Source organism: Heptranchias perlo, chromosome 8 (assembly GCF_035084215.1).
Source record: "Heptranchias perlo isolate sHepPer1 chromosome 8, sHepPer1.hap1, whole genome shotgun sequence".
NCBI classification, from domain to species: domain Eukaryota; kingdom Metazoa; phylum Chordata; class Chondrichthyes; order Hexanchiformes; family Hexanchidae; genus Heptranchias; species Heptranchias perlo.
In genome coordinates this window covers 46,850,468-46,863,885 of record NC_090332.1, presented here as the reverse complement: position 1 = coordinate 46,863,885, position 13,418 = coordinate 46,850,468, and the positions used below count along the sequence as shown (strand labels likewise).

General features: G+C 41.6%; 1 protein-coding gene across 1 annotated transcript in view; it reads left to right on the top strand.

Moving 5' to 3' along the window:
• pde10a (phosphodiesterase 10A) overlaps positions 1-13,418 on the top strand; it is a 368,098-nt gene that overhangs the window by 327,064 nt on the left and 27,616 nt on the right. The window contains exon 17 of the mRNA XM_067989084.1: positions 7,955-8,110. Within this exon, the coding sequence (XP_067845185.1) occupies positions 7,955-8,110 (156 nt within the window). The remainder of the gene's footprint in view (positions 1-7,954; positions 8,111-13,418) is intronic.

The following is a 13,418-nucleotide window of genomic DNA, read 5'->3' as shown; positions in this document are numbered from 1 at the left end:
GCTGCCCGCAGTTTTAAAATATGGTGACATTCACTGTCAACATTCATAAATGAATGGTGGCTTCTGGGGTTAGATAAGTGACAACTGGTGCTTATGGACTATACCCCAGCAAGAGGTCAATAACTTGAGAGAAAACTAGAAAATTAGCAAAAGGAAGAAAAAAAATAATTATCAATAGAAAATGGTTGATTTCAATTCCATTTGCAACTATTTTACAAGAACAATAACAACAAGTTGCACTTTTCTAGTACCTTTACAATAGAAAATGCCACAAGCCTCGTCATAAAGAGGATAGTGAGAAAAGTTAGGAGAGGTGATCAATAGCATGGTCAAAGTAATAGGTTTTAAGAAGGCTTTTGAAGTTGAGAAGAGATGCAGCAATAGGGAGGAGTATGGGTGAATTCTTGCCACCAATGGTGGGTGGAAAAGGAGTACAGTAGACAAGTCAAGAATGATAGGTGTGAGTAGGAACTCAGAGCTAGAGAAGATAGCAGAAGTCAGGTGGCATGCGACTGTGAAGTATTTGTAAACCAGGACAAGGATCTTGAAATTGGGTGCTGCAAATCATTGGAAGTCAGCAAGGATTGGATCATCAGTGAGCACCTAGGTAGGGGGATGAGATTAGGGGATAAAGTGCAAAGTTTCTGAGCTGAACAGGATAGTTTTGCTCTTGCAAATGTTGAGCTCCAAGAAGTTCTTGTTCATCCACGATTTTATGTCATACATGCAACAGTCGTGGAAAGTAAGGAGATGAAGAGGTAGAGCTGGGTTTTGTAGGCATATGTCCGAAAGCTGACTCCATACTTACTGATATTGCTGAGGGTCAGCATATCAGTGAGAAATAGGATGGTGTTGCAACGACCGTCTCAGTCACCATGCAAATCATCTAGCTTAGTATATTTTTAAGATTATACAACCACACATCAGTATTTTAATATTGTGAAGCTCGTAATTCCTTATTAATTGCCGACTGCAACAATGGGGAAAGAATGGAACCTTGTGAAACTCCGGAGGTGGCCTCAGGCACGGGAGTAAAGGCAATTGCGGGAGATGTGCTGATCGTATTGGGATAGAAAAGAATGGAACCTTGTGAGGACATTGCCACAGAGGTGGATCTCAAAAGAGACAGCGGAGGAGAGTACTGTAGTTGACTGTATTGAGAAGTCTAGGAGAGATAAAGCAGTAGGATGTCGTCAGTGACTTTGAGTCTGGTGGTCTTGGTGATGTGAGCGAAGTGGAAATCAAACTGAAGGGGTCAAACAGAGTATGATGGGAGAAGTGGGTGCAGAGTTGGGTGGAAATGACACATCTGAGAAGCTTAGAGGATGGAGATGCAGTGAAGAGGATGGAGGAGTTGAGATTGGATTTCTTAAGGACCAAGGTTTTGAAAGAGAGTGGAAAAGTATGGGAGGTCAAGGAGCAGGTCAAGAGAATAGGTTGTCAGTCTCATGGAAGAAATGAGTCTGATAGAGGTGGAGAAGCTAGAGAGTATCATGGAATGAGGTCAGTTTTAGCCATAATGAGGAGTCCTAAATTACTTACAGGTCAATATAATTTTGCTATAAAGGTTTGTTTACTAAAGTTCTAAGAGACATCTTTGTTCACCAGTCTCTTGTAAGTAAATGGCCTTTAACTCAATGATTGGTTACATTGAAATACTTTGATCAATCTGTTTGTCTATGTATAAAAAGTTGTCAATTGCTAGCTAATTACATGACATGTGCAACTTCCTGAACAAGCTCAGGCAGTTGCCTTTAACTTTGAGGTGCTGTCCATGAAATAAGAATGCTGGTTAAGTTGGATAGGAGAGAGGGGGTTTGAAAATTCTTCCCAAAGTCATGTAGACTATTTTCAATCCTCCCAGCAGCTATCTCTGTTCATCTAGTTATAATGTTTTAGTAAATCTCTGAATTGAAATAAAGTCATATTTAAGGTCCAAATTAATTACATTTGAGGGATCAAAGGTAAAGGGTGGATTGGCAAAGGAGTGGGGGGAAGTCAAATAATCAGGGCTTTTACCATACATACTTTGTGGACAGTCCCTTAAAACACTGTCATATCCTATATACAAGCCCCCACCAGTTTGATATAATTTAACAGCTCTTCATATTATAAGAAAGGAGACAACAAAATTGAATTATTGAACTGATCACCTATTTCTATCTCTGTAGGGCTGCAAGTCTACTTCACCCCACCACCACTGAAGCTCTCATCCATATCATTACCACCTTCAAGTTCAGCTTTTCAACATTCTGCATGCTGACCTCATAAGTTCCATCCTACACAGACTCCCAATCATCCAGACTCCCATCGTCTGCACCCTGTGGCGTACTAAGTCCAGCTCACCCGTCAACTCTGACCTCACTAGCATTGGCCCTCCACCCCCAACACATCCCCATACATACTTACAAATCCCTCACAGTCTCGCTCCTCCCTGTCTGCAAATTCTTCCAGCCTAATTCCCATTCTGAGTCTGGACTGCTGTGCATTCCCCTTCCCCCACTTCACCCCACCATTGGTGACAGATCCTTCAGCCATCACAGCCCTTCCCTAGTTTTCTTTTCCTGAACCCCTCCACCTTCCTTCATCTCTCCCCACCTCTAAAGCCTCCTGAGAACTGACCTCTTAAACCTCACCTAATTCCTCCAAATTTATCTCCTTTCTCTTGTGAGATACTCTGGGACATTTTATGCCATTAAAGGTGATATACAAGTTTAAGTTGTCTTTCCATTTCAGACTAACTAATTGGTTGCACAGCAGATACAAAAATTACATTGATAATCAGATAGGTAGAGGCTCAAAATATATCACCCTGTATTCTGCAGATGCCAATTACATAAAGTTGGGTATATCTAAATACTACCTTCCTCTTTAGTCAGTCATAAAAATCCTCTTATTAATACCCATATTCTTAAAAACAAGATTAGGCATGCAAAAACAACTGTATACTATAGGATAATGAATAACATGTTTGAAGGCCTTTAATCTGACTTGATTTCTTTATTGGACATTACTAGATGTTGCTATTTCAGAATTATTTCTTCCATTTACGTGTACTGTTATTAGCGAAGTATTGAGACAATTGAAGGTTGTTGGTAAACACCTTGATGGGGAAGAGTTCTTCTGTGTGCTGTCTAATAAAATCAGAAAATCATTCTTTATAAATGGATTAATGATTTTGAAAGCTGCCCAACTTTTGGGAACTAACGAGGAACGGCATAATATCTGTGCAATCTCTAGTGAACCACGTTAAAATATTCAATACAACTTGATATATTTAAGAGGCAGCACAATACATTGAGTTAATAGTATCTATGTTGACTAAAATTTTAGTGAACCTAAGCCCTGAATTTGCATGGGCCTTATGGCACACTTTTGCTGTAACTCTGGTGGGAATGCAGCAGAAGTGGGAGTTTCTAGGGGTGGGGCCTTGTCTGGAGTGGAACCTCTGTCCACCCAAACATGGTCCCTCACATCAGCGGGACCAAGGACTCCCTACTTTGGGAGTTCCCGCTTCCCTGGCCTCAGTGGAACCCATGTAACGTTGGAAGCCAATATGCCCAGTGAGATGAGGCATAATGGCCTCCAGAAGGGCAAGGGTGGGGAGCGGTCCAGGCCAGGGAAGTGGACCCCCCTCCACATCCCACATGTCAGCAGCCGCCAGAGTTTCCAGCCTGTATGGGCTGGTGGGCAACTGAGATGAACCCATAGTGGTGTGGGTGCCTGCTTGGCCCATGCAAATGAGGTGTCCTCCCACACGACCATTAGCATATATCCAACACAGGCAGCCCTAGAGATCACTGACATGCGTGATCCCGGCTATAACTTCTAAGATCGTGGTTGATATGCAGAGATGCAGGGTCTATTCCCATTCTGAAAAGGTGCTCCTGTGGGGCAACTAAGTATGTTGTAGCCCCAAAAACATTGCATTATGGAGTGAATGCAAATCTACCAATTTATTTTGTAATTGTTAAGTAAACAAATAGAGAAATATTTGCAGTAAACCTAAGCACACTACGTACAACTTGATTCTGTATCACTCTTTGTAACAAATAAAACAATAAACACACCACACTGTCCCTGTTAGCGGGCTAAGTTTCACATTTTCTGGGCAGCCCTTTTCCTAAATCTGATCAAAGCTTGCTTTTGGCCTGGTTGGAAGACATGCCTCCTGCCTGTCTCCTTCAGCAGCCTTTTCTAGAACTGACTCACGACCATGTGTTTGATTCTTTTTGTTCCCTCACTGGACAGGTAGTCAGCAGTTTGACCTCTGCCTCCCTCTCTATTGGCCACAGAACCATAGAAAAGATACAGCACAGAAGGGGGCCATTCGGCCCATCATGTCCGCACCGGCTCGAAGATCAACCAGATGCCCATTCTAATCCCACCTTCCAGCACCCGGTCCGTAGCCCTGCAGCTTACAGCACTTTAGGTGCAGGTCCAAGTACTTTTTAAAAAGAGTTGAGGGTCCCTGCCTCTACCACCAATTCGGGCAGCGAATTCCATACACCCACCACCCTCTGGGTAAAAAAGTTTTTCCTCATGTCCCCTCTACTTGCCAATCAGAAATCTATGTCCTCCAGTTCTTGAACTCTCCGCTAGGGGAAACAGGTACTTCCTGTCTACTCTATCTGGGCCCCTCATAATTTTGTACACCTCAATCAAGTCACCCCTCGGCCTCTTCTGCTCCAAGGAAAACAACCCCAGCCTATCCACTCTCTCCTCGTAGCTGCAATTTTCAAGCCCTGGCAACATTCTTGTAAATCTTCTCTGCACTCTCTCCAGAGCAATTACGTCCTTCCTGTAATGTGGTGACCAGAACTGCACACAATACTCCAGTTGTGGCCTTACCAGTGTTTTATACAGTTCCATCATTACATCCCTTCTTTTGTATTCTATACCTCCACTAATAATGGAGAGCATTCCGTATGCCTTCTTCACAACCTTATCTACCTGTACTGCCACCTTCAGGGACCTGTGCACATGCACTCCAAGGTCTCTCACTTCCTCTATCCCTCAATATATTCCCGTTTACTGCGTATTCCCTTTAACTCTTTGCCCTCCCTAAGTGCATCACCTCACACTTCTCCGGGTTGAACTCCATTTGCCACTTTTCCGCCCACTCCACCAACCCATTGATATCTTCTTGGAGTCTACAGCTATTCTCTTCACTGTCAACAACACGGCCAATTTTTGTGTCGTCTGCAAATCATGCCCCCTACATTCAAGTCCAAATCATTAATATATACCATAAACAGCAAGGGACCCAACACTGAGCCCTGTGGCACACCACTGGAAACTGATTTCCATTCGCAAAGACGTCCATCGACTTTTACCCTTAGTTTCCTGTTACTGAGCCAATTTTGGATCCGATTCACCACATTTCCCTGTATCCCATGGGCTTTTACCTTTCTGACCAGTCTGCCATGTGGGACCTTGTCAAATGCCTTATCAAAATCCATGTAGAGAGCATCCACTGCACTACCCTCATCAATCCTCCTTGTCACTTCCTCAAAGAATTCAATCAGGTTTGTAAGCCATGACCTTCCCTGAACAAACCCATGCTGACTATCCCTGATTAAACCATGCCTTTCCAAGTGACAGTTTATTCTATCTCTCAGTATTAATTGGCCAGTAGCGCTGCCAATTAAACTAACTACTGTGCAACCCCCCCCCCCACCATTGATGAAAGTTCCCTGGCAACTAACCCCTATTGGGCTCAAATGAATAGGCCGTTCTAACATAATGGGGGTAATTTTAACCCCCAAGAATGGGTGGGTTGGGGGCAGGTGAAAGGTCAAAATTGCATGTTTTTAAATTGCAACCCCAACCTGACTCCAGACACGGGTGCGTTTGGATGCGTGCGAGGAACACACCGGATGAGGTTGCGTTCCTAATTCGTGCTGCCGGGCGGGTATTTAGCGTGGCACTTAACATCCCTAAGAGACATTGCGTGGTTTTTTTTAACTAATTGATAATTAACATCAAATTTAACACCTCCATGACTGCTTTCCCGGGCTCGTGAAAGGAGGCAAGAAGGGCTGGTTCATTCAGACAAGCAGTGCCTTTATTGCACTCCTTGTGGGCCAGGAGGAGCAGGAGTGTTTCCTCCAGGCCCAACAAACTTACCTCCCACCCCCCACCCCACCATTGCTGCGTTCTCACCTCTTCCCCCCCCCCCCCCCGCAGTCATCAAGTTTTCAAGTACTCCCTTCCCTTCTCCCTGTCAATCAGGCTGGCTGCCAGGCACAGAACCCGGAAGTGAAATCTATTGCCTTCAGTTGAGTTGTGATCGCAGATTCCAACATGCTCACTTCACTTCAGGGTTTCCCATGCGAACATCTACCCCCACTCTCCCTTCCCGGGTTCAAGTAAAAATCGTGCCCGATGACCGAAAAGACTAAACAATCTTCATTGTTTCAGTTTGCAGTGGTATCCAAAAAGCAGCATTCCACAAACTGTTCTCTCTAGCTGCAGTATGCATCCTCTCCCTTGCCTACCAATGGCTGCCGGGGGATTTTAATCCTTTGTAAGCAAAATTTGACTAATCACTACACCAAATTCCTTTGGCAAAATGGTAGAAATTCTCCACAGGAGAGAGGCAAAGGCAGGGGGTAAGTGGTCATTAGGCTGTTGGTTCCAGAGTGGCATTGTCAGAGGCCTGGGAGCAGGCCACAAGCCTGCCAGGAGCTAGTGCTTAGTCAGGAAGAACTGTAGAAGGACTGGTAAGGAAGGTAAGAGTTTTCTGGGTGAAGTTACACTTTTTTTTAAAAATCTTTCCATTGCGGCTTCATGAACCAAATCAGCTGTCCTTAAAAAGTTTGTAGTTCACCTGCTCTCCTTGTTATAATGTGATCATGTGACAAGGAGTGGGATTATGCCAACATACCCTTTTTGGGAAAGTGCTCTGTTTTAACTATAGGCAATACAGCAATTGCCAAAAGGCAGCAGTTGCTGAGATAGTTTTTCCCCTAGTAAGCAACACTCCACAATGCACACTCACCGTGAGAGGAAAAGTCAGGGCAAATGCAGTTTCTTTAAGCGGCAGATCACAGGGGACACAGATTACCGTACCTTATTTGAACATATATATGAGCAGCTATCTGAAAGCTAAAGGCCTTTTCTAACATTAATTATTGTCTTACAAGTCAACAGTTCCAGGCAATATAGTCCTTTTAGGTGGCACAGTAAATGAAAGCAATGAAGTAACTCTGATTAAAATTGCTACACTATATACAATGGAAAAGAAAAAAAAAGCTATAAAAATGGCTCCAACATGAAGGATTACTGTTTTCTTTGCAGATGTCCTGAAGAATTGTAACTTAACTTAATGTTGTTTTGTTTATTTCTATCCCTTTTGAATAGTTTTCTTAAAATGGTAAGTGCTGAAGAGGTATTCAGGAGATGCAAAAAAAGGAGCACTGCAAATGATGAAAATCTGAAATAAAACAGCAAATGCTGGAAATACACAGCAGGTCCTTCAATATCTCAAAAAAGACAGGTTACTGCTTCAGATAGAAACCCTTTGTCAGAAACTTCTGGTGCATTAATCTACATTTTCCCTTTTCAGATGTTAACACTTGTGCTGTGTATTTCTAGCATATTTTATTTTTATTTTGATTCAGGGGAACTGGCTGATCGGAGTTGCTCAGCCCGACAATACAAGTATACAGTTGTACCTAAAGTTATCGGTATCTAAGCTATGTTCAGCTCCTTCATCGTGTCGGTCTCCTCCCAAACCGTACTCGTACGTTCACCAACTATTCAGACAAAAATAGCTAAGATATCAGTATCAGCTTGAGGCTAATAATTCTTTGATTTATTTAAGAAGTACTGTTAGCAGCTCTTAAGTTGCCATGTTACAAACTAAGTTTTCATTACTTTTATTCAAATTGGGTAAGAGTGGAATTGTAACCAGTTTTTTTTTGACTCCCTTATCTTTTTCTGTGAAAAGCGGAAAGGTCTCCTAGTGGCTTGTTTGTGTCATGACCTAGATCACAGAGGTTACACTAACAGCTATCTACATAAGTTTGACCACCCACTGGCTGCCTTGTACTCCACCTCCACAATGGAGCAGCATCACTTCTCCCAGACAGTTTCTATCTTACAGGTAGGAATACTATAGACATTGATTTTCAGAAATACTGTTAAACTGCACAGAGCAGAGAAACTCTTTCGGAATAAGTAAAAAGTGTGTTGCATGACGTTAAGAATCTATATGTGTGTCAGCCCTGATAACAGTAGATCCATTTTTAATTAACTTATTCTTTCCCAGAACTTCAAAACTGTGGAACTCTGTACCTCACTCCTACAATCTACAGGTTTTTAAAATCCAAGCTGGAAATTGCCAAACCGCTGCTTCCAGATTTACTTTGGCTTCTCCACCTGTTTTTCTCGGCCTTGATGATGTCCTGCACTATGGGCTTTGGCCTATAGGTTCTAACCTTCACCTCTGTTTCTCAGTTTAGTAAGAGTACCTCAACAGTGGTTTGCTGTCACTAGGATATTGGTGCATACACTTTAGGATAAATTGCACTCAAAGTGATATGTTTTAATATTCTGCTAAAATGTTTCTTTTATGATTACTATGAATTCAGCACCTTAAATTGATCACAATAAAATGCCAGGCCTATAACCAGCACATCACCCTAGTAAAAAGTTCCCTTCAGACAAAACTCAAGTTTGGAAGAACAGAATCTATAGTCTAATTGTACTGTTGGGTGTTTTTCAATTCAACATGTACAATGTAGATATTTTACATGCCCAGCATTACACTCGTTGAAATACCAGTGATAAAGCCACATTCTATACAGTGTCTCATTTATACCAGAATGAATCTAGCTATAGACTCCACTCAGCAGAAAATCTAATATGCCCCCAACCTGGTGTAGTACTGGTATGAAAACTCCTCGTACTGGAATTTCCTCACTTTTTTTAATACTCTGTAGTAGAAACCCTCAGGTCCTGGAGATTCTTCTATCTTAAGTTCCACTATTTCCTCCACTACTAGGAACATAGGAACAGGAGTAGGCCATTCAGCCCCTCATGCCTGCTCCGCCATTTGATAAGATCATGGCTGATCTGTGATCTAACTCCATATACCTGCCTTTGGCCCATATCTTTTAATACCTTTGGTTATCAAAAAGCTATCTATCTCAGATTTAAATTTAGCAATTGAGCTAGTATCAATTGCAGTTTGCGGAAGAGAGTTCCAAACTACTGCCACCCTTTGTGTGTAGAAATGTTTTCTAATCTCGCTCCTGAAAGGTCTGACTCTAATTTTTAGACAGTGTCCCCTACTCCTAAAATCCCCAACCAGCGGAAATAGTTTCTCTCTATCCACCCTATCTGTTCCCCTTAATATCTTTTAAACTTCAATCAGATCACCCCTTAACCTTCGAAACTCCAGAGAATACAACCCCAATTTGTGTAATCTCTCGTAACTTAACCCTTGAAGTCCAGGTATCATTCCAGTAAACCTACACTGCACTCCCTCCAAGGCCAATATGTCCTTCCGAAGGTGCGGTGCCCAGAACTGCTCACAGTACTCCAGGTGCGGTCTAACCAGGGTTTTGTATAGCTGCAGCATAACTTCTGCCCCCTTGTACTCTAGTCCTCTAGATATAAAGGCCAGCATTCCATTAGCCGTATTGATTATTTTCTGCACCTGTTCATGACACTTCAATGATCTATGTACCTGAACCCCTAAGTCCCTTTGGACATCCACAGTTTTCAACTTTTTAGAAAGTACCCTGTTCTATCCTTTTTTGATCCAAAGTGGATGACCTCACATTTGTCTGCATTGAATTCTATTTGCCACAGTTTTGCCCATTCACCTAATCTATCAATATCGCTTTGTAATTTTATGTTTTCATCTACACTGCTTACAATGCCACCAATCTTTGTGTCATCGGCAAACTTAGATATGAGACTTTCTATGCCTTCATCTAAGTCGTTAATAAATATTGTGAATAATTGAGGCCCCGAGACAGATCCCTGCAGGACTCCACTAGTCACATCCTGCCAATGTGAGTACCTACCCATTATCCCTACTCTCTGTCGTCTTTTGCTCAGCCAACTTCCTAACCATGTCCGTACTTTTCCCTCGATTCCATGGGCTTCTATCTTAGCTAACAGTCTCTTATGTGGGACCTTATTAAATGCCTTCTGGAAGTCCATATAAATAACATCCATTGACATTCCCCTGTCCACTACTTTAGTCACCTCTTCTTCAAAAAATTCAATCAGGTTTGTCAAGCACAACCTACCTTTCACAAATCCATGCTGGCTCTCTGATTAACTGAAAATTCTCGAGGTGTTCAGTCACCCTATCCTTAATTATAGACTCCAGCATTTTCCCCACAACAGATGTTAGGCTAACTGGTCTATAATTCCCCGGTTTCCCTCTCTCTCCTTTCTTAAAAAGCGGAGTGACATGTGAAATTTTCCAATCTAGAGGGACAGTTCCTGAATCTAGAGAACTTTGAAAGATTATAGTTCGGGCATCCGCAATGTGTTCACCTACTTCCTTTAAAACCCTGGGATGGAAACCATCTGGTCCTGGGGATTTGTCACTCTTTAGTGCTGTTATTTTCTTCATTACTGTTACTTTACTTATGTTAATTTTGTCGAGTCCCTGTCCCCGATTCAATATTAGTTTTCTTGGGATTTCCGGCATGCTATCCTCTTTTTCGATACTGACGCAAAGTAATTGTTCAACATGTCCGCCATTTCCCCACTGTCAATGACAATATCCCCACTTTCAGTTTTTAAGGGGCCAACACTGCTCCTGACCACCCTCTTTTTCCTAATGTAACTATAAAAGTTCTTCGTATTGGTTTTGATATCCCTTGCGAGTTTCTTTTCATACTCTCTTTTTGTAGCTCTTACTATCTGTTTTGTGACCCTTTGTTGATCTTTGTATCTTTCCCATTCGCCAGGATCTGTGGTATTTTTTGCCTTTTTGTATGCCCTTTCCTTATGCCTTATACTGTCCCTTACTTCTTTAGTTGTCCATGGCTGCTTTTTTTTTTGGCAAGTAGAGTTCTTGCCCCTCGGGTATAAACCGATTCTGTATCACGTTAAATGTTTCTTTAAACATTTCCCACTGATCATCAGTTGTTATACCCATTAACAGATTTGCCCAGTTTACTGCGGACAGTCTGTCTCATCCCATTGAAGTCGGCCTTACCCAAGTCTAGAATCTTAGCAGCTGATTCACTTTTTTCCCTTTCAAACACTACATTGAACTCGATCATGTTATGATCACTAATGGATAGATGTTCACGCACAGTTAAGCCATTAACTAAATCTGGTTCATTACTCATTACTAAATCTAGTATGGCTTGCCCCCTTGTTGCCTCTAGGACATACTTCTGTACTTTTACTTAAATCCACATTCTCCCTTACCATTTTCTTTTCCTTAATATATTTCTAAAAACATTTTTGTTAGCTTTGATATCCCTTGCAAGTTCTTTTCATAGCCCTTTTTGCACATCTTATAATTTTCTTTGTATCCCTTTGTTGCTTTTTATGACTCTCCCTGAGTCTGCTGCATTTCCACTTTTGCTTGTATTTGTATAAGCCTTTTCTTTTAGCTTGCTAACTGTCCCTTATCTCATTTGTTGATCATGGTTGCAAGTGGAGCCTTTGCCTTTTAGGGGTATGTACTTATTTTGTATCGTACTAAATATTTATTTAAATACTTCCCACTGTTTATCTTTGGTCTACCCATTCACAGTTCAGCCCAGTTTATTGTGGTCAATTCATTTCTCATCCCTTTGAAGTTTGCCTTGTTTAAATTTAAAATCTTGGTTGTGACTCTCCCTTCTTCCTCTTAAACCTAATATCAAATTCAATCATATGATATTCACAATTCCCTTACTGTCAGATTGTTAACTAATTCTGGTTCGTTACTCATCACTAAATTTAGTATGGCCTGTTCACTTGTGGGTTCTAAAACATATTGTTCTAGAAAATTGTCCTGAATACATTCTAGAAATTCATTGCCTTTATTGCTTGAGCTGTTCCACTTCTCCCAGTTTATGTAAAAAATTAAAATCTCCAGTTATAGCCACATTGTTTTTACTACATGCTGCTCTGGTCTCTCTTTTTATACATCTCCCCCACTACATCACTACTGTCAGGTCTGTCGACCACTCCTACCAGAGTATTGCATTCTTTGCTGTTCCTTAATTCTACCCACAGTTTTTCCAACTGCCTGATCATCTTTACTGAAATCCCTTCATAGGTTTTTTTTTATTCATTCATTCAGGGGATGTGGGTGTCGCTAGCAAGGCCAACATTTATTGCCCGTTCCTAATTGCCCTTGAGAAGGTGATGGTGAGCCGTCTTCTTAAACCACTGCAATCCATGTGGCTTTTTGTAGTGGGATTGTACAACTGAGTGGCTTGCTAGGCCATTTCAGAGGGCAGTTAAGAATCAACCACATTACTGTGGGTCTAGAGTTACAATAGACCAGACCGGGTAAGGACGGCAGGTTTCCTTCCCTAAAGGACATTAATGAACCAGATGGGTTTGTACAACAATCCAATAGTTTCATGGTCACCAGATAGATTTTTATTCCAGATTTTATTTAATTAACTGAATTTAAATTCCCCAGCTGCCGTGGCGGGATATGAACTCATGTCTCTCGATTACTAGTTCAGGACTCTGGATTACTAGTCCAGTAATATAACCACTGTACCTGAATTTTATTACTTTCACAAAAGCAGATACATAAACACTTTATATATGTGTGATATAATGATACATGCATTCATGTATCTACTTCATTTTAGTGTGTTAAACGCTGGCCTTTCACCTCTGGATTCAAATCTAGCCTAGACTGATGGGATGAAAATGTCCTTTGCCTGCTGATGGTAAGGATCCAATGGGAAATGAGTTTGGGCAGTCGTAATCCAGTGGGCACAAAACTGTCCTCAATGTGGCACTAATTGGCAATCTCACTTAGAGAGGCTGCAGGAAATGGGAAAAAAGTCACACTTGTCAGAAAGATTCGACTTGACTCCAATCGGATATAGTGATACTTTATTAATTTCACAGAAGGATCAACACATGCAAGTGTCTAAGCAGTAATTATCAGTACAGAACAAGAATTATATTACCCATTCCATTCTGGGTAGAAGATGTCTGCTTCTTGCTGCTCTTGGTTCAACACTAACAAAGTCTCAGACCCCTTAGTTATACCTCAGAAGTATGGAACTGCAGCAAAATACATCCAATCAAATATTTCCGAAAATAATACATACTTGTCCAGATGGGGCAGTACTCTGTAACCCCCTTATCTCTCCTTATTCATAGTGCAACGTTCCTTAGCTCCTGCAGTTGGTGGATCATCCTATTGGCCTTGGAGTTAACAGGAGTTCTAACGGAAGGAATGAAGATGTCATTATGTT